Source organism: Micropterus salmoides, unplaced genomic scaffold, assembly GCF_014851395.1.
Source record: "Micropterus salmoides isolate LMB-PRFRI ecotype aquatic unplaced genomic scaffold, ASM1485139v1 Ms_hic_scaffold_12, whole genome shotgun sequence".
NCBI classification, from domain to species: Eukaryota; Metazoa; Chordata; class Actinopteri; order Centrarchiformes; family Centrarchidae; genus Micropterus; species Micropterus salmoides.
In genome coordinates, this window is record NW_024040263.1 from 30995924 (window position 1) to 31021756 (window position 25833).

The 25833-nt window shown below is 39.7% G+C and overlaps 1 protein-coding gene across 1 annotated transcript in view; it reads left to right on the top strand.

The window, feature by feature from the left end:
• sorcs3 (sortilin related VPS10 domain containing receptor 3) overlaps positions 1-25833 on the top strand; it is a 232244-nt gene that overhangs the window by 174632 nt on the left and 31779 nt on the right. Inside the window, exons 10-18 of the mRNA XM_038714563.1 lie at positions 1176-1322; positions 5060-5162; positions 6277-6353; positions 7772-7863; positions 9660-9767; positions 12749-12866; positions 12966-13099; positions 15862-15975; positions 17068-17239. Coding sequence (XP_038570491.1) covers positions 1176-1322; positions 5060-5162; positions 6277-6353; positions 7772-7863; positions 9660-9767; positions 12749-12866; positions 12966-13099; positions 15862-15975; positions 17068-17239 — 1065 coding nt within the window. The remainder of the gene's footprint in view (positions 1-1175; positions 1323-5059; positions 5163-6276; positions 6354-7771; positions 7864-9659; positions 9768-12748; positions 12867-12965; positions 13100-15861; positions 15976-17067; positions 17240-25833) is intronic.

Below are 25833 nucleotides of genomic sequence, written 5' to 3' on the forward strand. Positions count from 1 at the left end.
CAGCAAGTAATAAAGCTAACTTTGGCTAAGTTGTGCGTGAAGCTAACACGCAGAGAGGACGAGACGGGCACAGAGCCGGCACAGCTGCCCCAGACGGCGACACTCACAACTCTTCTGCCGCTATAGCTAACATCACAACAACAGCATGTCTTGGTGAACGAGAAAGCTGTGTACAGGGCTGTGTACAAACACCACATTTCTTTCCAGCGCACACACAGAATGGAATCGCATACCCCACCATTAATGCTGCACTGCCAAGAGTAATCTGTGCTGTAGAATAGATCTACGTCTGTGTTCTTCCCTTTCGTTGTCAAGAAAGTACCGTGTGGGTGGTGTGAGTGATGGACAGACAGAAATGTGCTGGTGGGGACTTGTCGTTCTCCTTGCATGCGTGTGTGTTTGTGCATGCACGTTTGATAGAGGAGGTGGAGGCAATAAATAATTACTGCAGTGATTGACAGGTTGGGTTGGATAACGACAGGAGGACCCTTGTTTGCTGCATCCATCCCGAGCGCCAAGTTTCTATGACAATGTCAGATGCGCTGCCTATTAGTGCCACTTATACAGACGTGCCCCTTCAGGGAGGGAAACACATCCAACTGGTGCCCCTCACTATGGCAACCATTTGGAGTGACTGTGTCCTTCCCATTGCACATCACACTTTGGTTGAGGAATATGTCTAATCCCTGAGAGACAGCTAGCAGGGAGGATTTTGGATGTGTGTGTCTCTATACGTGTGTTTTCATGGAGGTGTGTGTGTGTGCGCGCTTGGGGAGATACAGACAGACTGTGAGAAAACAGACAACGTGTCACTTCTCAACAGTCATCATTTTGTACTGTCTGGATTGCTGAGATCCGTAAGGATATAATTACAGCTAGCACTTAGCACAGTATAAGAAAATGCAGCCGCTCTACCGATGGTGTCTACCAGACTGTCAGCCTCAGCATGAAAGGACAAGCACACCATTTGCATTTAACTGAGCTTGTGTGGTGCGGATTGCTGTTTCAATACACAGAATGCCCCTTCTGATGAAAGTGCTGGGTATGCTTTGTCATCTGCAAATGAGAACTAAACTGTTATGGGAGAGAAAAATCTAAAATGCTGCCTTCTGATTTGCGTTAAGACAGATTAGATAAAGATTAGATTCAACCTGTCATGTTTCTGTGTCCATCAGGTGGCAGGAATTAAAGGCATGCTGATTGCTAACAAGAGGCAAGACAACCAGGTCAAGACTTACATCACCTACAATAAAGGCCGGGACTGGAGGCTCCTGCAGGCTCCTGCTACTGACCTGGATGGAAATGACATTCACTGCATACTGGTAAGATACTGCAAATGCACTGTAGCTCAAAAGCCTTTTCTGCTTATGTTTAAAAAGATATGTAAATATAAAATGAGAAATTGTATGAAGCAAAATAAAACTCTAGGGGAGGAACTACTGGGGAGCCAGGGGGATCTTAGCTCCCCTAAATTAGACATCAGCTCCCCTAAAAGCATGATTTTTGATATTTGTGATAATATTGACAGCATGGTCTATTGCCATCATCACGGATCCATGCCTAAATTCAGGAATGTCAGACTTCATCTAGCCAGAGGGAACGATCACCGACCGTCCACAGCGGGCCTGTCGCTCGGCGATCTCCTGTCCCTGGTCCGCCCCACTCCGTCTCCGGTACGGGTTGTGTTGCTAGTATAACCGACGCGTTGTGAGCAGTTCGTGATTGTTCCGTCTGGCTGGATGAATATTATGCATGATCCATGCACTGCTGCAGCTGGGGGCTCTCCGCAGCGCCATGCAACTTTTCAAAATTCTTCCCCCTCATGTAGAAAAGAACATGAGGGCTACATATGATGATAATAATATTAATTATATTTCTATTATTATAATAATAATAAGACCGACAAACACGCCTGATACTTTCACAGTTAGCCTAGGCCTACATGCTTGCAGAAAGTGGGGGGGTGGGGGTGCAGTCGATATTGACTAGCAGCTGTCGTGATAACCGCAAAATTTAAATACCGCGCTATTGGTCATGCCTATAGTGGAGGATGGCAAGCACCGCAATGTTCATACTTTACACTTAAGTGCGTGTTAAATGAATAAATTAGAGCTTCAAAAGTTCCATAACCGTAACAAGCTCTGTAACGGTTTAAGGACAGACCACTTTGGGCTGTACCTGACTTGACTTCAAACTTCGAAGCTGTTTATTTAGCCGTGTTGTTTTACAGTTTATTTTTATTTTCATTTTCATCAGAGTGTGGACTGGTAGCTGGAGATGTCCAGTTCACCTCCAGGGCACCACCAACAAAGGAGGCTTTGAGAAAGCCCCTTAACCCCTAACTGTTCGGGGCGCTGCACTGAGTGGCAAACCCCTCACTCTGATATCTCTCTGATGCTATGGGTCCATGTGTGTGTATTTTGGACCTGTGTGTAAATACTAACAATGTAAAAAGGGCCAGCAACACATCGAACCTTCCACCCACTATCCCCAAGTGGTACTTTCCACCCCCCTCTTAGAATGGTACAGTATGTTCAATCTGCCCAGTGCAGTTAACAAGATCATGGAGAGATCTGAGTTCCAATTAAGTTACAAAAGAATGTTAATGCCTTTGTTTCCCACTGTTGTGTGCGTCCGTTGAACTGTAAGTACTTGAAGTCTCATATTATTATAGTTTGGGTATACTCTTCCCATTTTCTTGGCTAAATCTTGCTCTAGCTCATTTTGGCTACTGTTAATCATGTCAATTAGGCCAATTTACCAGAAAGTGAGTATCTACAGTGCTAGTTCCATATGTGTAGAGCCTGTGCTTAATGTAATTACATTCAATGCACCCTTTTTTATTATTAATAGCTGCCTAGCTGCCAACTGTTCTGTAGTGGGATAATTTACTGTGTAAAAGGTGTTTAGCTGGCACAACAGTGGTCTGTTATATAGTATAGCGGTGTTTGTTATAATGACTGGTTTAATGGGTTGTAATATGTTGCTCCTCATTTCAGAACCACACACACATCTACCACAATTTGTCAATAAAGCAGTCTTAACTGGAAATTCTGGACTATTGTGTGATTTGACTCGTCACTTCAGTAGTGGGTGGTGATTTCCTGAACCCAAGTATTGTGAGAAGCCACCGTCAGCTCATCTCTATCTTTCAAACAGTAATAACAGTGAAAACATTGAATTGCGGCATTAGTGTATTTTCTTCTTCTACATGCTTGCTAATAACTTTTGAATGTTTGATTATGAATGTTCATCAGTGTTGTGTTGAGAACAACTTATCAGAGTTAACTTGAATGCATTACTTTTGGACAAATGATTGATCATGATAATAACCACTCAGCTCTGGATTGATTCAGGAGAAAATCCGATCATGTTTTGATTCACACTGTGTCTAAAATATAGGGGCTATTCAATTCAATTCAAATTAGCTTTATTGGCATGAATGTATAACAACAATATTGCCAAAGCATCATGCTATTCACAGGCGCTTTGTCAATGTGTTTTTGAGAGAGACAGGGAGCAAGCAAGCAAGCAGAGGAGCTGAGGGAATCTATGCTCTGTGAGCAGATCTATACTGAATTACGATTTTACACATTTTAAATAATAATAAATAGAAAATCACTGTGTGGCGGTCAGTTTTAATATTATGGCGGGCTGACCAATAAATCAATGTATGGGAAACACTGTTGACTTGCAGATTTGGCTAGCCCCCGCAGTTCCAGGTGCAGCGGTTCCAGACCCACAGTTTTAGATGTACACATGCGCGAGTCGCTGTACTGGCCATCTGACATGCCAGGGGAAATCCCAGTGGGCCGACTTCACTAGTTGAGTGGTTGGTAAAAATCCCTTGTTCACACACCGTCCCCTCATTTCGCTTTTGGTCTAAAAGCAACATTACACAGGTACACTTATTCACTCCTGGAGGCTGCCATATAAAAGCACAATCTGATCTGCTGCTGAGGATTAAGGATCTTGCTCAAGGGTACATCAGTGATAGAAATGAGGATGGGACAAATGCTGCTCTTTTATTTTCCCCACCCAGACCTACTCTGCCATTGAGAATTCAAACATGCAAGTCACATGCCCATTTCTCTTTAGTTCACCTTCTGGAAAAGAGCTGCAGTGCATCTGGGCAAAAACCCAATTGGTTAACAACAGCCTTGTACATGGGGAGCACACTCTACCAACTGAGCTAACCACGGCCTGAAGTGTTTAGAAAATGGTACTGAATTAGCAATGCAACAATCCACCTTTACCTCTTCTATTACTTCAGAGGAGAACAAGACTGAGGCAATTAATATAGGTTTTTCTGAATGATAAACACTGTGGAAATTACAAATTGTGTTTTAAAAATTAGGCAGAATGCGGTGCTGCACTGGCAGATCCAGATCTATTGCATGGGTTGACAGTGTTTCATTCCTCATTAGACAGCCTCCCTGCAACTTAACCTAACAGGATGACTGTTAGGAGGAATCATGTTTGAGGCATTAGGAGGACTTCATGCTGTTTAAGAGGTGACTCCAGGGCATGTGGTATGGCTTACAAGTTCCCTGTGATTGCACATTCATGTGACATTTTAATTACTGCCGTAGATTCCTTTTGATTACCCTGTTCAGTCCCACTGCTCTTGATGTCCTTACACCAGTGACATGCTGTCTGCTGCAGAGACAAAAGCAGACACTTTTTTTTCTGCTCTGTGAGCAACTGTAATTGTCTTCTGTTGTGTGCATGCCCTGGAGACTTTGCTTCATACTTTATTCAAATTCCATTGCTCTTTGTATTAATGACAGATTAAATGCAATTAGCAAAACTTATGAAGGCACAGTTGGTTCTTTTTGGGAAACTAATGAATCTGGCTTGTTTTTTTTGTTGTTGATGGTTTTGTTTGTGTTCTACAATTTGGCTCTGACCCTGTAATTTTCTTAATCATAGGGTAAGCGTAGAATTAATTTGTCATATATAATGTAAATATGATCCAGTATACTGTAACACATCACCACTTAGACAAAGTGATGTGTTCTCTTGCAAAAAACTTAACACGTTCATTCTTATTCTGCAGCCTTTCTGTTCACTCCATCTCCAACTGCAAATGTCAGAGAACCCATACTTGTCAGGAACAATCTCGACTAAGAGCTCTGCACCAGGGATCATAGTTGCCACAGGTAAGAGAAAAAACTTTAAATTGTAGGATGATAGTAACATGTTTCTACTATAGCAACTTCTTTTAATGCCCACGCTTTCTACTTTGAAGTAAAAATTCAAAAGGTATTTTGTTTGAAGAGTTATACTGTGATCCTTCCAGTCATCTACAAGACTAGTTAGTGCAGCACCAATGTGACCCCTCCATGCCCTCACACGTAAGCGTCAGTCTTTCACACTGGACACAGCGCACTGCAGGATCTCAACTTGCTTCCACAGGCAAACATGTTGCAGATCCCATGTCCACCTGCTTTGATGACAAAACAGCCAATTATGTTCAGCATGTGTGAGAAAAGGCGACAGTTTGTGTTGTGCAGTGGCTGTGAGCCTGCAAGTGTAAGAGCATTTGAGAGAGTTGAAGCACAGAAAGAGTGATGAGTTAAGACAAAATAGATGTGTTAGCACCAGTGGTGGTGTCAGCAAAAAAAGTCTGCCTTTTGCTGTGAGTGTGTGTGTGTGTGTGTGTGTGTGTGTGTGTGTGTGTTTGTCTTTGGATCTGTCTGTTTTGTTTTTTGTGTGAGAGAATGCTGAATAAACATACATCTCTGCTGCCATGCTTGCACTGTGTGTGTGTGTGTGTGTGTGTGTGTGTGTGTGTGTGTGTATTGCTGGCCAAGCCTTTGCTTTGGCACCGTGATTCACTTTGCCCGCTGCGCCTTTTAAGACATCAGCTGGTGCGGAGATCATCTCACCAACATGACAAACACCATCCAGATCAAACACATGCCTATTTACTGAGCTGTGGCCAAGATAGTAGACGCTAGTTTACTTGCTTCACAGGAAACCGCTATGGAGGCACTGTGTTGTAATGCTGCAAATTGCCAAAGCAAAAGAGGCACCCGCCCCCTTCAACACTTCTCACAGAACGTCGTCTGAATGATTCGGGTGTCAATAGGAATTACCATAGGGTCTTCACATGAATCAAAAACAGCAAGCTGATCTGGGAGCCAAGCTAGAGGAATAAATTAATCACAGAAGTGGTGTGATTGGCAGTATGTATTTTAAACACATATGGCCCTTTATCTGTGTGATGTGGCAGTTTCGTTGTGTCTTTTTCTGTTGGCATTTCCACCGCAGGAAACATTGGAGCAGAGCTGTCTTATAACAACGTTGGCATGTTCACATCATCTGATGCTGGCAATAGCTGGAGACAGGTGAGCTTCACACCAAAATTCATAACAGCTATGGCTTTCCAGATGCATATTGTATTAGGGTGTCTTGTTATACAACCCAATTGATACTTTGCCCCACTCTCCCCTTAGTTACTATTGCTACACCTGTCAAGCTTTCCACTCCAGCAAGGCCCATGCAGTTTACAATAGGCCTTTTCATGTAATATTTTTGACATGTCACAGTAGGAGAAACACAGGTTTAAAAAATACAGTTAATAAAAGCTGAATTCCATTTAGCTGCTTCAGTTTTAGGGTCCTAGTGATGTGCATGCTGGCTCACTGTCACACTGTTATGTGTGTTCCACTTACTGGGACTATGACAAATCAAAATTTATGCTGTGAAAAAAGCCATCATGACAGGATCAGATTTACAACTTGAAATTCATAGTAATTTGAGAAACAACGGGTCCTTGATATTAGACAGGCATCTTTTCCTAACTGAATTGACTGCCATTGCTAGCAGATTTAATTAGCTCTAGTGAGTTAATAACAAGAACTATTAGAGCTAAAAACAACTAGCGTCTCTGGCTGAAACTCTGGCTAAAAACCAGAACCTTGTAAAAGTGTGTTGAATATGTACTTAATACGTCATATTGTGCTAAAGGATTAAGGCTAATGCCTAAGTCAGTATCCTTATCGGTTAATGATCCATGAGGAAGACATGTAAATGAAGCTGAAGCATTATTTTTGTATTCCATTGTAAAGCTATTTAGCCCTAATACTATAGTACATTATGAAAAGGAAAAATGTCAGAAAATAATAATATTTCATTATTCTAATGCCTACTACAGATAAACATACTTAGACAAGCTACACAGTGGTTAGATTTATGCCTTATTGTTTGTTACGTTAATTTAAAACATTTTATTTCACTTTTTACTAAAAGGCTTTGAGTATGTGGATTAACAATGGGTTTGGCATTTGTTGCGAATCTCGGGTAACAAGTAGGGCTGGAATTGCTGGACTTTTTTACATCCAATAAAGAGCAGGACTGAACCACTGATGTTAGCCTAAATTCTGCGTAGCATCCAGGACGTGTTTCCAAATGATGTGTGAATATTACACAGTTTATATGTGCTACTGAATTTAAATGTAACAGAATAAGAAACCCTTATATAAATATTGTAGATAGCTAAGGATAGTCTACCTCTTGGTCTTGAAGGAATGCTAGCTTTACTATTTTGGGAAATAAGCTAACATTTAATCCATTCATAATAATGTACAATAATTATATAATCTTCGGTTTTTGGTTATTAACCACGCTGAGAAATGTTTATAGTTTATAGTAAGATATTATTGGTGGGTTTCAGTGAATCATTTCATTGTTTGTTGAAAATAATATTTTGCCAGGTTGCATACCTCAATATTATAAGGATGGATTTCTGCATGTCTGTTTACAGATTTTTGAAGAGGAGCACAATGTGTGGTTTCTGGACAAAGGCGGGGCCCTTGTCGCTGTGAAACAGCCATCTGTGCCAACCAGGCACTTGTGGTACGTCCACTTTTTTGGACACTATTCCTTTCTGAAATTGACCCTTCGCTAAGCCACGCCCCGAATACACAGCTGGCCAATCACAGCGCAGTATAGGTCTCGCTCTAATTGAGGTCCGATACTTTCATGGCTGCGCTCCATTGACTCTAATGTAAAAAGAGTCGTTTTCTTGCTTTTTTTGCTGTATTTTTCCAAGATATGGTCAAAGCTGGGGCCCTTACAGTCGCTACCCAGAGAGGTTGATAGCAGAAGTACGATTTATTCTCTTTCCAAAACCTAAAATAAATCCAGAAAAATGGCGGCTCTGGGTTGTTCCTAATGGGATGTTAGTTAGGTAACGCTAGCTAACGTCTTACTGAATGTAACATAATAAAGCCCAACTGTTCTGCTTTTTAATAACTGTAATAATGAACAGAGGCCTACCCAGCTTTACAGGTACAGTGTTGATCCTTAATATCGTTGTCTTTTGTTTTTTGAGTCAGTTTGACAGCCTGAATACAACCTTCAAATGTATAATGCAATTGCAAAACTGTCTGCTTCTTTCTGAGATCGTGCAGTAATAGACAGCGGCAGCACAGGCAGTTTGTCAGACTTAGCAACAATAACTACGGGGGGCGCGGCTTAGCGAAGGGTCAATTGCATTTCCAATTTCCTACAGCTATTTTTAGGTTAATTCAACCCGTATGGTACAAAAAAAATAAGCATGTATATATTATATGTGACACTTGATCCATTTAGCGATGCACTTTGACTGTGGAAAAAAAGTGATAGGCAATCTAATTTGAGAGGTTTTTTTTCAAGCCACTTATCATTAACAGCCAGCCGCCTGAGCTCCCCCTTTTTAGTGTTTTCATTAACACATTACCTTCCTTTTGCCAAATCGGATGCCTACGCTGTGCCTCAGTGCAGGCTAATTCAAGTGAGAACAGATCTGTTCTACAGTCGCTTTTGCAACAATTCTGAAATTAGTTTTAGAGCCAGTGAAGCGTAGCCTGCTGGGTTTTTGTCTCTCAACCAATTTAAGTGCAATAGTAGAGGAAGTGGGGGGGAAACTGACAGATAGAAAGAAGCCTGTGTATGTCCACAGCCACTATACAGCAGCTAAACAGTATTGCTTTCTCAGCCAGTGTTCAGTTAAACGCTTCCTCTGCCTGACTCTGATAATAGGTGCATATCAACAGTCCTTTTCTGTTGTCAGTGCTTTTAACCAAATGAAGGCAGCTTGTGTGTGTGTGGGGGGGGGGGGGGGGTCTTTCACAGGCCTCAGTAGTGTTTCAACCCATGTCACACCCAGATACTCCTAGTTGTTCTCACTTCAGCACCGATGTTGATAAACTGTCAGAATCAATACAGCCCCAGCCCCGATGATGAAAGCCGTCCAATGCTTTTTTTTTTTTTACTGTCTCATTCTCCCTCTGCAGTTTTGTAGTTGAACATGAAACAGTTCTATTCTGGTCTTGTTTTTTTCACCCCTGTGTAGACTTTACCCAGGACGCGTGACGTCGCTCTTTTTCTTTTTGACATGTGCTCTGAAAGCAGTTTTGTGAATCTTTGCTTTCATAACCAGACAGACTGTCTCTTAAATATCCCTTTAATGCTCAGCCTTTTGATATTTACCAAAACCTACAGTAGCTAATTGCACAGAGACTCTGAGACTTGTCTGTTGAGACAAGCCAGTCATCCTGATCCCCACCTAAATCCCCGCCTTTGACCAGGCTCTAATAGAGAGCGTCTGTTTCCGTGCCATTGCTGTTGCTGGGTTTGTGATGGGAATGTGTTCTGACACGCATTCACAGGGTCAGCTTTGACGAGGGGAGGCAGTGGAACCAACACAGTTTCTCCTCTGTGCCTCTGTTCGTGGATGGAGTCTTGGTGGAGGCCGGGGCCGAAAACCAAATAATGACGTAAGTCCAGAAAATCCTAAAATGGATGAATGACACGGTAAAGGTGTTGATTTCTCTGCCCTTTTAGGAGCTATTGTGGGCTGAGGGAAAGGTGAATGGTTTTCTTTATTCTGTTCAGACCTCTGGGTTATTTTTTTAGGACTAGACAGATGTAGGACCTTTAAGGAAGTTGTCCATTTAAAGCTCTGTGGTATTTAGACTTTATTAAGCCACATTTCTGAGGGGCAGATAAAGGGATATGGATGCTGTTAGTCAGGGCTTTGTCGATATTAGGTCACTTGACAAATGGGTTTGATTATATGGAGATCACTTGATAATGGGACTCCTGTCGTTAAGCACCTGAAAACATGGCTTTAAATCTGAAATATTTTTCTCCAAAGTCAAATAGTCATGACTCAATAAGCAACAATCATGGTCAAAACATCTTTAGTTACAATTTACTGAGAGTTTCGCAGTCAGAAACTCCCATCAGGACTATCCAGACTATCACCATTATTGATTCGAGTGGCCTTTTATTGTGGCCAGCCTAAGGCACACCTGTGCAATACCCATGCTGTCTGATCAGCATCTTGATACGCCTCACCTGGGAGGTGGATGGATTATTTGTTTTATTTTTTATTTATATAGTTTAAGTTTACAGAGACAGTGCACATTGATAAACATTTCTGTAAATGTGCCAGTTTAGCCAGCTTGGCTAATGTTTGACTGTAGTCCCTGGGTAGGTGTTATCACAATTACATAAAATACACTAAAACAGGAACAACAATACTCATACATATAACAAGATACCTTTCACAAGGACACGTAAAATACTTTAAAACAAGGACAACAATTTAAAAAAACAAAACAAACCACTCTTCAGGTGTTTCTGAATAATTCACAGACTATGGTCACGCACTTGATTGTCTTTTAACCATGATTTTAAATTTAATTTAAATTAATATGTTTCACAATCTCTAATAATAATAATAATCTCAGCAAAGGAGAAGTGCTCACTAACACAGATTTTGACAGATTTGTGAACAATATTTGAGAGAAATAGGTATTTTGTGTACATAGAGAAAGTCTAAGATCATGATGAATAACAAAATAACAAAAGTGTTGTGTTCATAATTTTGTTTATTGTAATAATTACAGTCAGTCAGTTAAAGATTACAGCTAACTGGATCAGAATCAGAATTTTCTAGACTCGGCAAGGAGCAGAATGTTGCATGCAATATTCAATGACCACACAAGACAGTGAGTGATGAACTGGTACCTTGTATTTTTTTAACAATAAGAAAATATAATAACCATAGATTCAAAATACAGTTCACTTTATAGAAACGCCTCAGTTTCAGTCATTAACAAATCATTTCTTTTGTCACCTTTCTGTAAGGTTGAAACCACTGAGCTCTTATAATTACCTCTATTTTTCAGCTGGGCTAAAATCACTGATCTATTTTCAATTATGTATCTTTTCTTACTGGGTGCACCCTATTATCAATAACTCAAAGTCTCAATCCTCAATAATTACATCCGGTGAATAAAACTATATTACACAATACCTGTTTCAATATTGTCACTTCACATCTCGCTTCGACTTCATAATCGTTCACTTTTCACTGTATGAGCAATAGCCAAAATTATAATAACCAGGACATCACAATACACCATATAAACTATATGAATACTCAGTTCTGCAGACACCAGGGATGCATTTCCAAAAAGGATGAGGAAGGTAATTGTCCATTCAAAGTCCAAAATAAAAAAGTAGCACAGAGTTCCTCTCTTCAGGGCTCTTGAGGTCTCATCTGGGTTGGCTCACCATCAACTTTAACTCAGCTCAAAGAAAAAAACCTGGCCTGCAGTCATTGACACGGCCAGATCGGTTCATTAGTCAATAGCCTTTTCAAATGTGTTTCTGAAGTGTTCATTCCTTTAACTGTAACCTAAATATATTCATAAAATGCAAATGGCACAATTAACACTTTTTAAAAACATTTTACATCAAATGAACTACTGAGTAAAATTGCTATTTTAACTTAACACTGATTATACATTTTTAAATAAACAGAACAATGTTGCAGAAATTAAAACTATGGAGTGCAAATGCAACAGATTCACCATGAACCATGAAATAATGTCTGACAAAACACAACTTACAGTATGTAGCTTCAGTCTTAAACAGTATCTTTACAAGCCAGAAAAACATTGAGCAATTAAACACTGTGACATTTTTATATTCTGTCAGTTGAGTTGTCAAACAGATTAACTTTAGTTGAGGTCTACAACAGTAGGCTAATTGCACTGTTCATCACTCAATGCTAATTGATAATTCACTTCAACTCGCTAGCTTAGCCTAGCACCTTGTGACGCAGCATTTTATTATTTATTGTTTCCCGCGACTCACCAATTCGGGGATTTCTCTCTGTCATTCGGCAGATTTCAGTGAACAAGGCCTCACACATGCACACATCTACAATCATAAAGCAAACAGACTGTTATTACTATTATTTGACAACTTATTAATGTGAGTTTGCAGTCTAGTCTGCTACGGTGGAGTAGTATGTAGCTGCAGTATCAGAGGCTGCAGTTTCAGGACCGCAATCCTAGGACCGTAACCGTAACATAGCTACTAGCTATGTTACTCTTGACAGCCCCACAAAGGCAATTACCCTCACCCTAACCATCACAGGGTGCGTGCCTAAACCTAAGTTATTGATTATATGCATGTTGACCGGTTATTTGACTTGATATTTGATTTTGCCATGTTGCCAGATCTAAGCAATTACTTTGGGTAGCACAATGTTATTTTTACCAACAGAAATGTTCGCCAAAACTACAAAAAGTAGACCCAAGAAGTGATAAACCCAAATTGTCCTTCAATGTACCGAGGCACTGTGTCACCTCACATTATTTTAATTATTGCATATGCTGTCGTAGACTTGTTGATTTAGAACTGTCTATTTTTCTAGAAGTTTGTCATTTGTTTTTTGCAGCTTCTTTGGGCACTTCAGCCACCGTTCGGAATGGCAGCTCATCAAGATAGACTACAAGTCAATCTATGGCAGGAAATGCACAGAGGAAGACTATCAAACCTGGCACCTACACAACCAGGTAAGAAAATTAAAAACATCATCAAAGCATCATGCGTTGCATACATGCCATAAAAAGAAGTAGCACTCACAGGACTCATGGTGCTTATTGTGCCGACAGGGTGAGCCGTGCGTGATGGGACAAAAACAAATTTACATGAAGCGCAGGCCTGGAAACTACTGCATGCTGGGAAACGACTACTCCAGAATCCTCTCAGCGGAGTCCTGTATTTGTCGAGCTCATGATTTTGAATGGTAAGATGATGTGCGCCTTTTGTACAATAGCTTCTTTCTTCATAATCATCGAGGGGGATTATGTTCCTCTCCATTGTCTGCTGAAGGAGAGCTTCATTAACAGCAATTTTTGTTCTCCAACACTACCACACATGTAGACACTATCCTTTCAATGGCAGTGTTTTTTCATTAATCGTTCCAGATTTTTTTCAGTATGTTTGGACTTTAATTATTTTCTACTGGGCAGCTGCCAAATGTGAGTCTAACAGTATGAATGTGAGTCAACAGGTCAGTTAAATGCGATGCCCAATCAAAAGCACCTATATACTGAAGTAAACGGCTGATATTCAGGAGCCATTTGTTATTTCCATATTCATCCACCCAGCTACCATTAAAAACCCTCTTTGGCCCCCTTTGAAGTGATAACCAGGCTGATCAAACCTACCGACTTTAGCTACAAACAACTCACTCATTACTTCAAGGCTGGAACTTTATAAGCTGAATTTGGTGCAAAGCAGGCAAACAAAATGCACAGATTAGAAAAGAACTGATGTTTTGAGCTACAATGTTCTACATACTCTTTCTTTTCGTAATACGTTTATAATCCCCACATTTGTCACACAAATATTAAGTGGATGCAGACATATTTTGAAGAAAATGTGCTTGATGGATGGGTGCTGTTAGAGAAATACTGCAGAGGTGGGTTTTTCAGCCGAGGAAAACTGACACAAACAAAGCAAGTTACAGATAGTCACATTTGTTTAAAAAAAACCCTGAGTGAAAGTAGGTGATTTATTCCTTAGCGGGGTGTATCATTTTCTGCGATCAGTGAATTAACAGTTATTAACAAGTATGCCGCCTGGACAACAGAGGAGTCTGTACAAACACCATTTCCACTCTACTGCCCTTTAAGTGGAATCCATTGGATATGCTGTTCATGGTCTCATTAATTCATTCTGTTTGCTGTGTGTTTTCCAATAATCGGATAAATTTGGGATCGTTTTATACAATTTGCTCATAATGTCTGTCTCCATCGTGTTTGACTGTGAGCTTGCTTTGCTTGTAATTCTGTTGAGAAGATGTGGGGTTGTAGGGGGTGTGAATAGTTTCAATTTGTATGCAAATCCTTAATATTTGTATTTTTTATCTTGTAATGACAGGGAACAGAAAAAAAGCCATCCCATCATACAGTACAGCAGTTATGTAAATAGTGTTTGTAGAAGGTCAGAGAGTGTTTGCTAATTGGTATCCATTGAACTAGTGTAAAGTTTTGGGTTTTTTTTGTTGTTGCTGTGTCTGATTTTGGACTGTCAATCTTGCTCTGTCGCTCTCTACAAGGAATTATTTGGCGGATGTTTAAAATGAGGATTTTATAAACCACCAATGCAGAAAAAAGCTAAAATCCTTTAACTTAATTTGCATACTTTTTAGCCTTGTATCAAATAATGGTGCTATTAAAGTTATATTAAACCTCCATAATTTGAGTACCAACTGAACATACAGAAAACAATGTATGTTGTTTTTCTAATGTATTGTAATGTTTCTTTTCCCTCATTTGCAACCCTTTTTCTCCAAGGTGTAAAAAAATAGTGTGACATTTTTAGAAAAATATGTGCTTTCTTTTGAAAAGTTAGATGAAAACATCTGTGCCAATGTCATGTCCATGCATTATGCATCAGGATGTGGTTAGCTGATCGAAGCATAAAGACTGACAAAGCTGGAGGCTGTTAGCCTGGTTTTCTTCAACGTTAAGAAAAACAGCTACTAATACCTCTAAAACCTACTGATTAAAATATTTTATTCCAAGAAAACAAATACAGCTCATCTGGTTGCCTGGCAACTTCACAAACATAGTATTAGCACTTTACTCTCCTTAAATGCAATACAATGTGTGAATTGCTAAGCTACAAGCATTATAGGTGCTGATAGGTCTGTTTTTATACTTTTATAAAAAATTAAATTGATGCCTAACACTTCCAAAACCGTTTTTGTTGTGTTTTCCTGTAACTACAAGTTACATAGTAGATTTGTTTATCATTTTACAGAACGCACTCCCTTCATGCTACTCACAATAAACATTACATACAAAAATGTTAGACACTAGGTGTGTGAAGAAATAACAAGTCATAAACACACGAACACATCATTCATTAAAAGAGAAATGGGATGTTTAATGTAATGTTTGAACCATGATCCCAATTCTGTGTGCACACCCAGCTTTAACACAATGTGCACAGACTCACGCTCTGTTATGTCTTGAAGACACGATACTAACCTTTTACGTCTTTGGCCATGCGCCTGTGCAACCATCTGCCTTGACAGCTTGTTAATGAATAGTTCACGCTGCATAATCACAGAATGAAACTGGACTAGTCAGTCACTGGCTTGTTGGTTTTGTTTATTTGTTCTGGCTTGGTGATTAATTGATAAATCAATGTCATGACCATTATTAGAATGGGCACTAGCTTACCTTGCTTTGTTAGATGTAAATCATGGTCTTGTTGGAAACAGTAGCGGGCATGTGAGAGTTAGTCATCCTTTGTGTATGGTAACAATTCCAGCCTGTGTTTCCAATAACACTGCTTTACGCTGCTGTGGCACATTTGTCAACAGTCGCCTTAATCAATACATAATAATGATGGGTCTCTCTGCCAGAAAGGCCCCTGGTCACCAGTAATAAAGAGATAGATAAGATAGGGATGTGGAACACACTGTATGACAATATGTCCCTTTTCACATGATATTGATTAGGTGCCGTGTGGATGTGCTTTGTTGTCTGACAGTGACTATGGATATGAACGCAGCGGCGACGGGAACTGCCTGCCTGCCTTCTGGTTCAATCCCTCCAGTGTCTCCGGAAGCTGCAGTCAAGGTCAAAACTACCTCAACAGCACAGGGTGAGGACTATGTGATTTACTCAGAATTCATATTTTACCGTATTATAATATGTACATCCATGTGAATTTAATCTTCGCACAAATCTGTCTGTGTAGGCTTTCTCTTGGATGCTCAAGCAGGGTTTTAGAGCAGATACCAGTCACAGATTTAACAACACGCTCTCACTCCCAAGTCGTTACATATGGATGCTTGGTCAATACCCCTTGGCATCGCGTTTTAACGCACTGGATACCCCTTCAGCATCGTTTTTGTAGGCCAAACAGTAGTGCATTAAGCACAGTTTTTGAGGTTGAGATTTTGAAATTTGGGGGCAAGCACAAACAGGATATTCATAAGATTTATAAGATTCTAATGTGGCCATTCAAAACTATGAAACCTCTCAAGTCCTGTAGTATTGTGCATTGAATTGAGCAAGGTTAAGCTAAAGGTTTTTAAGCTTATGAATTCCATTTTGTAGATTGTGTTGTTTCTTATTTAAAAGTTAAATGGCTGTGCTTTGCAGATCTGAGTACTGCTTCTACCACTGGCATAAACTACATGAGTGTAGTGAGCACCATTGTGTCAACTAGACACCACCAATCAAATACTACTAATGAATATTGATCCAATTTCCAATGACTTCCCAATTAGTGTCACTGCAGTACACCATGTAGGTTTAGACACTTGTGATAATAACTGATATATTCTAAACACATTTGTTTCTGTGGTGTAATAATTTACTTTTATTGCATTTTTCTTTCTTGTGCCAGCAAGATGTTTGAGGATCCCCAGAGGACAGACACCTTGCAAAGCTTAACCACAGTGGGGGTGTTTTTATTCACGATGTGATTAAGTTTTGCAAGGTGTTTCAGCCTCTGACACAATTTGTGTTGTCAGTTGTTATCTAGTCTGTGTTTGCTGTTGTTAGGCACAACAGCTGTACTAACACACCACTCTGCTCTCCCAACAAAACTGCAAGCTCATGTAGCATCTAGGGGACTGATTCAAACACTAAAGGAATATGTGGACTTGAGTAGAGTGAACTGAAAAAAGGAAAAATACACTAAGTTGTAGGCTCTTTTCACAATTAAATGTTTTGGATCTTTCCAAAGGTACCGTAAAGTGGTGTTGAACAACTGCACTAAAGGAGTTAAAGAAATGTACACGGCCAGAAAGCAGCAGTGTCCCAACAGGCCCCCTAAAGGACTCCTGCTGACTGCCAAAGATGGCAAACTCACTGCCAACCTGGGCAGCAACGTTACCTTTCTGGTGCATCTGGATGAGGTGAGAACACAACCAACATGTCTACTTCGCTAGTCTAGCTATATACACTGTTTCCCTCAGACATTGATTTGTACTGTTGATTTTTAAGTAAAGCTGCATTAATTGATTGTTGCTCACCATGGGGCAGAAAAACCTTTTGACAGATACCATACCAATGGTGTATAAGTTACTTTTGCTAACAAGTTAGCAACAAATTTATACTAACTAACATTCATTTGGAGTCATGTTTTGGCCACCTAATGAATGTAAGTCTGATATTTACTCTTATTTTACCTCTTGTTTAATCTCCACCAACGCCTGAGAGAAAAATCTGGCTCTGTTGCTAGTAATTGTACCACTATGGTCACCAGCTACCTTTGGTGCTGGGCAGCTAGAGTACAGCAGTGGTTCTGAAAGTGGGGTCTGGGGATAATTCTCTGTGGCTTCATTACTGTGATTGACCATATTCACATTACAGTAATGTTCTGCATTGTTAATTGAATAATATTTATTAGTGCAGCATTTTTTTCAAATATATGTTTTTGTGCTAAAGGGGAAATACCACATCAATTCATATTACTTCTAAACAGACCTCAATCAGCCAAAGGTCAATACTTGCCAGGTTTACATGCTGTGGAGAGGGACAACATGTTTGGTCTCTCTGTGCAGGAAATTCATCATCATATATGGACAGAGCTCAATACTTGGTCCACTGATGGTCAGCTTGTATATATTGCCTCTAGACCACATCATCTGCAAACACAGCATATGTTAACATAGTTACGCTGCTGACACACAGTTATACCTATCCTTGTCCCCCAGATACAGATACCTTGTATTATTATTAGCTGATAAAAACATTTGGATGTCCCAAAACTTCCTGCTGCTCACACACAGTGCCAGATTTGTGAGTCTCTTCTTTCAGCGTTTAAAACAAATATGTAATATGGTAACTTTAAAGACACGTAAAATAAAAGTAAATTTGTTTGTTCCTATACAGCAATGAATGAGACCAAAGGTGCATGTATGGAACTAAGTTTAAATGTGTATTATTGTGTTTATGAAACATTGCAAGATATAATTTACAAACCTGGAAAAAAGTTTGAGTGAGTCTGCTGATTCCTAGGAAAGTAAATCCGTTCTAAACACTCTCTAAAGTTTAATAGAGTCAAATGGCTCCAAATCACCCACGCAATGCAAGAGTTCTGAGCCAGAAGCAAAAGAAAAAGACCTCACTGGAGACCCTGTTAGTGAGTGAGAGGCACTGTGTTCAGAGCCAGGCCTGCCAGGCTGCCTCGTCACTAGGAAACTGCCTCACATTACTCCGTCAGAATATAGTCCGTTGATACTAACTGAAGACTTTGGGGCATTAGCAACATGAGTGTTTTCCTACCACTGCAACAGCTCAAGGCAAGTGTGTGTCCCCAGGGTCTTGTCCAGGCCCAGTTGTCATATTACTCTGTGATGAGTTGAGGAATCAAGACCTGTTTCTTTCATTATGAGGGGGATTGTCTGATCGAACGGAGAGGGTAGGGGTTGATGGAGGAAGGGAGGTGGGTAGCAGAACGATGTGATAAAAGAAGAGAAGTGTGGGTAAAGAATCCTTGTGGCATCAGACCCATTTTAGAAAATTCCTAAGATGATTTCAAAGTTTAATTTATATTCATGAAGTCTGCAATGGCTGTATTTCTTGGGGAGAGAAAATGCGCCTAAATATTTAATGGGCTGAAGACTCTGTGGGGCACGTCCACATTTAGAAGAAGAAAAAATTTAAGATTAGTCTGACCACATGTTGTGTTTTCATGGTCAGCACTGGTGTTGTATTGTTTGAGAAACCTGTTATGCAACACAATAATTACAGCTGGGCTGGGCTTGTAAAAGTGACACACTTCTCACTAAGCAGTTAATAGAGAAGAGATTTGCTTGTGCCTGAATGACATCAACCAAATTTCAAACAATTCATGACGAATTTATATGCCATTCCATATTTGTCATCAAAGGATGGAGATACAGGGCATTTGAGACACTTTATTCATTTTATTTTCTCTCTCAAAAGTATCAAATTGGCTTTTCATAAAAATGTATCCAAGTTGCAAGTCCATGTGAAGTCCATGGCTCACTTTCTGCTAATATCTGCCACACTTTTCTCTTCTTCCTGCACTGTGTTGTTGGTTATGGTTGTTTTCATTGCCTTGCTGCCTACAAAATGAAAGTGCCCGAGCCGTCTGTTGGAGGTAGACCAAATCACTAATTTGTAATTGATTGAATTTAATTATTTGCAATCCTAATTTTTATCCAAAAATATTCATACTGGTTCAAAAGAATGGGAATGTGTGTGAATGGGATTATAGGTCTGTTCCATATGGATGCCTGTCACCAAATATAGGCAGGGTGAGTTCAGTGATTTAAGCAAATAAAAGCCCAGGCTGTTAATACAAGTTTTACGGTAACTGCATGTCAATAAACTGACTGCAAAGAAACAGTTCATTGCTGTACCTGTGGCTCGTGGAAATTCCCCAGTAACTCTCTTGTGAACACTATTATGAAGACTCTCGTTCAAGGCTTATAGAAACTGACACTTGAGTCTGTTGCTGCATCCAAACTATGCACATTTGCAGCTCTAACAATGTACTAACCACTAGATAGATCAATGCACGCTGCATGTTAAAAACCTTTCCAGCACCTGTCCTCAGTCCTGTCTTTGGGAAAGTTTTGCAACAACCTGATCAACCTTGGATTAAACAGCAAAATATGATGAGCTCATAACCTCAGTAGTTTTCAAATCTTAGCTAGACAACTAGCCCTGCAGATGGCCAAGCTAAAGAATGAATGCAACCAATTGAAATGAAAAACAGTGCATACAGTATGTACATCATATTTTGTTTTCTCTGACAATTCATTTTTAAATCAACAAGTACAACTAATCAAATCAGATGGTGACACAGAGTGAGCGCTGACTTCCTGCGGATAAACTGGCTTCCCTCTTGGTTCAGCGTTGTCATTAATCAGATTTGGCTTCACTTTTGCTGGCAATACTTGGCTAACAAAAGCTTTGCCAGCTCAGTGCTTAAGTTGGAAAGAGACACTGGTGTGAGCATGCTTCATTTTTGTACTTTCATCACAGAGGCACTGTTGATTTATACTCATAAAAACTAAAATAATTGTTGGAAATCTTAATTTTTAATTGTCTCCTTAAGGTGCAAAAACTTGAAAGGGTTTATTTATAACAATGTTCAGCTTGATATAAATTTGTGCTCCCATTTGTGTGGCCATATAGCAACTCCTGTTCAATACGGAAGTTTTAGCCAGCCATTTCACTCTAGTCACATTTGGGAGAAAATGTTCAAAAGTTGTTCTTGCTCACTCATTTTTTCTTTTTGTCAAAATGATTTCTGCCCCAGTGGAATAACCTGATGGAGTCTCATCATTGTGATTGATAATAACAGGCACAGCTACTCAGGATTCCCAGCTAAAATATTAACAGCAATGTGCATTTTCAAACTCTGTGCAGTCATTATTGTAGATTTGAACTTGTCCTGACTTGTTAAGTTATTAGTAAGGTCAGTTTTTACTTCTATTTCCAATGATTTCCAACATCTTTTTTTATCTTTCAATTTATGTCAAGTACTCATTTCAGTTAGATATTACAAATCAGATAGTCCATTTAATATTTTATGGAAATAAAGAATGGAAAAATGTTGTTCTTAAAGAAGGCCACTGGGGGCAGCAGATCAAGCTGTCAAAATTATCACCTCACAAAGTTGTTATACGAACATGTTAGCAACCAATTGCCTTTTACAGAGAAACGCTAGCATTTATTTGGCGTTTGTTTCTGGCCACCTGATAAATGTAAGAATGTATTAATAAATTTTTCTAGACCTGGTTTTAAATGACACCATTAACTCTTGTAATCATTTAACTTCCAACAATTATAGTTCTAAAATAAAATAATGAAATATCACATCTAAAATGTTCTTTTCAGCATATAGCAACAGAGCCGCTAACATTAGACATTTCTTAGTAATATCCAACAGCAAGGCAGCAACATAAGGGCCAAACCAAAATAGAACCATCATAATATGTTGAAAAGTTTTTTTTATTTAGATCAATTACTAACTGCACTGCCATACACTTTTCTTGGTTTAAAAAGATACATTATTATTTGTAATTTTTTGCATTTGTCTTATTTGTTTATAATCATATAGAAATTTTTGAATTCTGAGGCAGAAAAAAAATAAAGCCATAGACCTGCTTCCTAGGAAGTACTATAACAGACATTTCTTCCCAGAAGGATTGAAATGCATAAGAGAGTTCAGTTAAATCAAAGTTCAGTTAAAAAAAACGAAAAAAAGGACGATTTTTCCAAAATGTGTGACATTAATTAATTTTGAGTATAAATTTCCACTTGTATAAATAACATAACAATAATAATTATCTTTAAGTAACAATGCTCCCAAACAGAATATTACAGCGAAAACATTAACCCTCACTGCAGAAACAACATGGACTCTCTCACTGTGTACCGTGTTAATAACCAAAATGAATTTCAAGAATTAGTCACAACAGCAGTGTCTTTTGTTATCACATATCACGTTGACGTGCCTGTCCCTGTGTATCCGAACCCTTGTCACCTCGTACAAGAGTGTTTTCATGCAAACCAATACCGACGGGCCACCCTCAAGGCTCCAGCCGTGATGTGTTTGGATCTGCTCAGCCCTGGGAGATACATGTACACAAAGAGTGACATTTAGAGAGATGGGTCAGTATCAGTCTTATGCAGATTAGTGAATCCCATTGTGGCTGGTATAGAGAGCAAGCGTGAACACAGAATGGACAGCACAGAGCAAGAACAGTTGAGTGACATCGGCGCCATCAAGCCCGAGTCTTGTTTGCATGCCAGCTCATTACAGCTCTTAACAATGCCTGCACTGTCAAACCCTGCTCTTAGCTGTTCTCTATTCTCTCCAGCCACTTATTGAAGCTATCATTTTCCAGGCAAAGTGACATGAAATATACCCAGATGCCTCGACCAAACCTCCTGTGTTTTCACACCAGGAAGCACACAAAGAAGGGACTCAGGTAGCAAGGGATGGAAGGGGCAAAAGAGCATGAAAGGGGAAAGAAAATTAACAATTGGTGTATTTATCTTGTGTTATTGTGCATAGTGGCGAAACTGGCATGCTAATGCAGTGTTACAAATGAAAATCCCAGTAGCATTGCGCTACAGTGTGCCAAGGGGAGAAGGGGAGTTTGCCTTTGCGGGCCTGGAGGGATGAAAGCAGATTTGGTCGCCGTGGCAGCTGGAGCCACCAACACTCGCGCTGTGCTGATCCTAGGATAATGCCAGATGTGATTCCCAGAGGAAACCGTGCAGGGAGCTGAAGACTCACACACCATGCAAAGGCAAACATGGTGGCGTGGTGTGCATATACATAGAGGCACATGTGCGCGCATACATTCAGATCTATCTCTATTCTTCTTTCTGACACTCATTTATAAATACAGCAGTCCTACATCTTCGCATCACTAATGATCTTAGGTAATCATTTTGACATCAACATTTTAAAGACACGGTACATTGACTGTCAAGCATCTACATCATTAGCAATCAAAGCTCAATGTAATAATTATTTTATTATATGAATTAATTTCTAAACAAATCAGCTGTCTGCAAGAAATCCTTGAACAAAGCTTCCTGATTTTGATCTCTGACAGATGTGAACCTGGAGGGGATCATGTGCCTGGTTGTGTGTGTGTGTGTGTTTATCTGTATGCAGCTAATCTTGCAGAAAGCTGGACCCACCAGCGTAATATTATTTGTGCCTTATGAGATGATTCAACATCTCTTGCACACCAGACAGTATCTTGTGAGCACCAGATACTATCTCGCGATAAAAAATGTTTTTAGCTCCATATATAAACGCCTGTTATATGAAAAAATAGTTTTTTGCTAAACTAGTCAGACGAAACTTTTGAAACCACTAGTAATAATTCCAATGAAGAGTCATTAGTAGTTTTAGTCTGTAAGATAAATTATTGAAAGAACTGTATTAATCTATGTAATTATACTGTAGCTAAGTACTATAATTATTATATAGTGTACTTCAACTATAATGACCAAAAGGAACATACATTTGCAAAGAGCAAGCAAATGCCAGCGCATCATTTAAATGAAGGAAAATCATTCTAATTGACTATAAAACTGCATGTATTATGAATAGCTAAATTAACAATACAATTTTAGTATTTAAGAGGTGAATGCTGTGTGCATAGATGTGGTGGACTATGTGGAGCTTACTTCCAGGATTTGGCTTTAATATGTGGCTATTCATCTGAATTTTTTCTGCTCACTTAAATCTGAATCAAACCTGGGTTATCCATCGCTGCCATGTCACATAATTTCACTCAACTGTCCTTGGTGCTACTTTCCTCTATTTCCACCTGAAAGGAACTGGTACAAGTGAGATTGGTCCAGTAAATCTATTTTATGAACTGTATTGGGTTGAATTTTGTTCTGATGGATGACACTTTTCTGACAATTGCAAGTAATATGTTAGCTTTTTTATTGTGCAATAAATTGTGATAATGTTAACTTTGTATTGAGTACTGGTAAGAGTAAAAATTATCTTGAATGTTTCATTCTGGTAGCTGAAGGTGGGCAGTTTGTGGGTGTTTCTTAAATAGCCACTAGTCTATGCAGACAATCAGGGTCTTTTTTGTCTTCTTTGAATTTTTTGAATTGAAGTCATGAATCAAATAGTGTTTGCTCTTAACAAGTTCCATAAATCAAAGATTTTTATGTATTTGGATAGAGATGGTTAAGTTTAAATAAATGCAAATTGTTTTTGAATTTCAATTGGTAGAGCTGTCAGTGAGCATTTCACAGCCTGGAAGTGTGTGCTGTATGAGAAGCCAGTAAAAGACAAATAGGCATCAACATATTTGCAAGGAAGGATGTTTGTTGAGGTCAAGGTTTGATTTGATATGACCAGGGTTTTTAACAGTGTTGCTTGAAAGGATTGTAGAGGGTAGCAATTAGCAAAATGAGCAATCTTCCGATTAGAAATATCTTGAGGACTGGATGCAATTGCAGGCTCTTGCAACTGAGGGTGGAATTGGTTGCATTTGTGTTCATTGTAGCGATCACAAGATTGCAGATTTATGTAAAACCCTCTTAAAGCATCTCATTCACGCTATTGATTTCGAGTGTTTAGATAAACATTCTATGTTGCTATGAGCAACACCTTTTTGTGTACTAGAAAACTGGCTTTAGGCTTGTCACAATCCAACAGGTTGTAAAGTGAAATATAGTTTGTACCTCCCTTCTGCTACATACTGTAGCAGACAATATGCATTAATATAATGAAGTTTCATCATTGTCTGGCCAAACTTCACAACAGAGTTCTCTCTATGTCAGGGGATGCAGGCGGCTCCTTCATGTGTTTCTTGACCTCGTTTTCGACCGTAGTGTATTGTTTAGGTCAGGCACCATCTTATCTTAAAGAGCTCATAGTACCTTACTACCCCACCAGAGCACTGCGCTCCCAGAATGCAGGGTTACTTGTGGTTCCTAGAGTCTCCAAAAGTAGACTAGGAGCCAGAGCGTTCAGCTATCAAGCTCCTCTCCTGTGGAACCAGGTTCCAGTTTGGGTTCAGGAGGCAGACACCATCTCCACATTTAAAAGTAGGCTTAAGACTTTCCTCTTTGATAAAGCTTATAGTTAGGGCTGGCTCAGGTAGTCCTGAACCATCCCTTAGTTATGCTGCTATAGGCCTAGACTGCCGGGGGATTTCCCATGATGCACTGAGCTCCTCTCTCCTCTACTTTCTCTCCCTCTGTATGCAACCTTATCCCATTATTGCATGTTACTAACACAACTTCTCCCCTTTCTGGTAGTCTTGTGCTTTCTCGTCCCTCTCCTCTCTCCTCCTATCACTTCCTGCAGGTTTTCTGGCTCTGGAGCTGTGGAGTCTGGATCTGTGGCTGCGGGTCGCCTGCTGCCCCTGTGTTCCTGCTCGACACCCTCTACTGCAGCGACTGTTGTCGCTGGTCTTATTGTTATTATAATCATTAACATTACGATGGTTACCATTAACACTATTATAAATATCTGTACCATTTTTCATTTAGTTTATAGCAACATTACCTTCGCTGTCTGTACCTCTGTGTGTATATTGTGTAGGCTGCCTCCCTCCCCTCTCTCTCTCCTTACATCCCTCTCTCTCTCTCTCTCTCTCTTTCTCTCTCTCTCTCTCTTTCACTCTCTTCTCTCTCTCTTTCTCTCTCTCTCTCTCTCACCCCAACCGGTCGAGGCAGATGGCCGCCCACCCTGAGCCATGGTTCTGCTCGAGGTTTCTGCCTCTTAAAAGGAAGTTTTTCCTTGCCTCTGTCGCCTAGTGCTTGCTCTTGGTGGGAACTGTTGGGCTTCTGTAAATATCATCACAGAGTACGGTCTAGACCTGCTCTTTTATGAAAAGCGCTGTGAGATAACTGTTGTTGTGATTTGGCGCTATATAAATAAAATTGAAATTGAATTGAATTTAGCAACAGCGATCATTATACATTTTTTTTGTTGGGTAAAAATACTTTGTACTTTGAATTTTGAAATTGATTA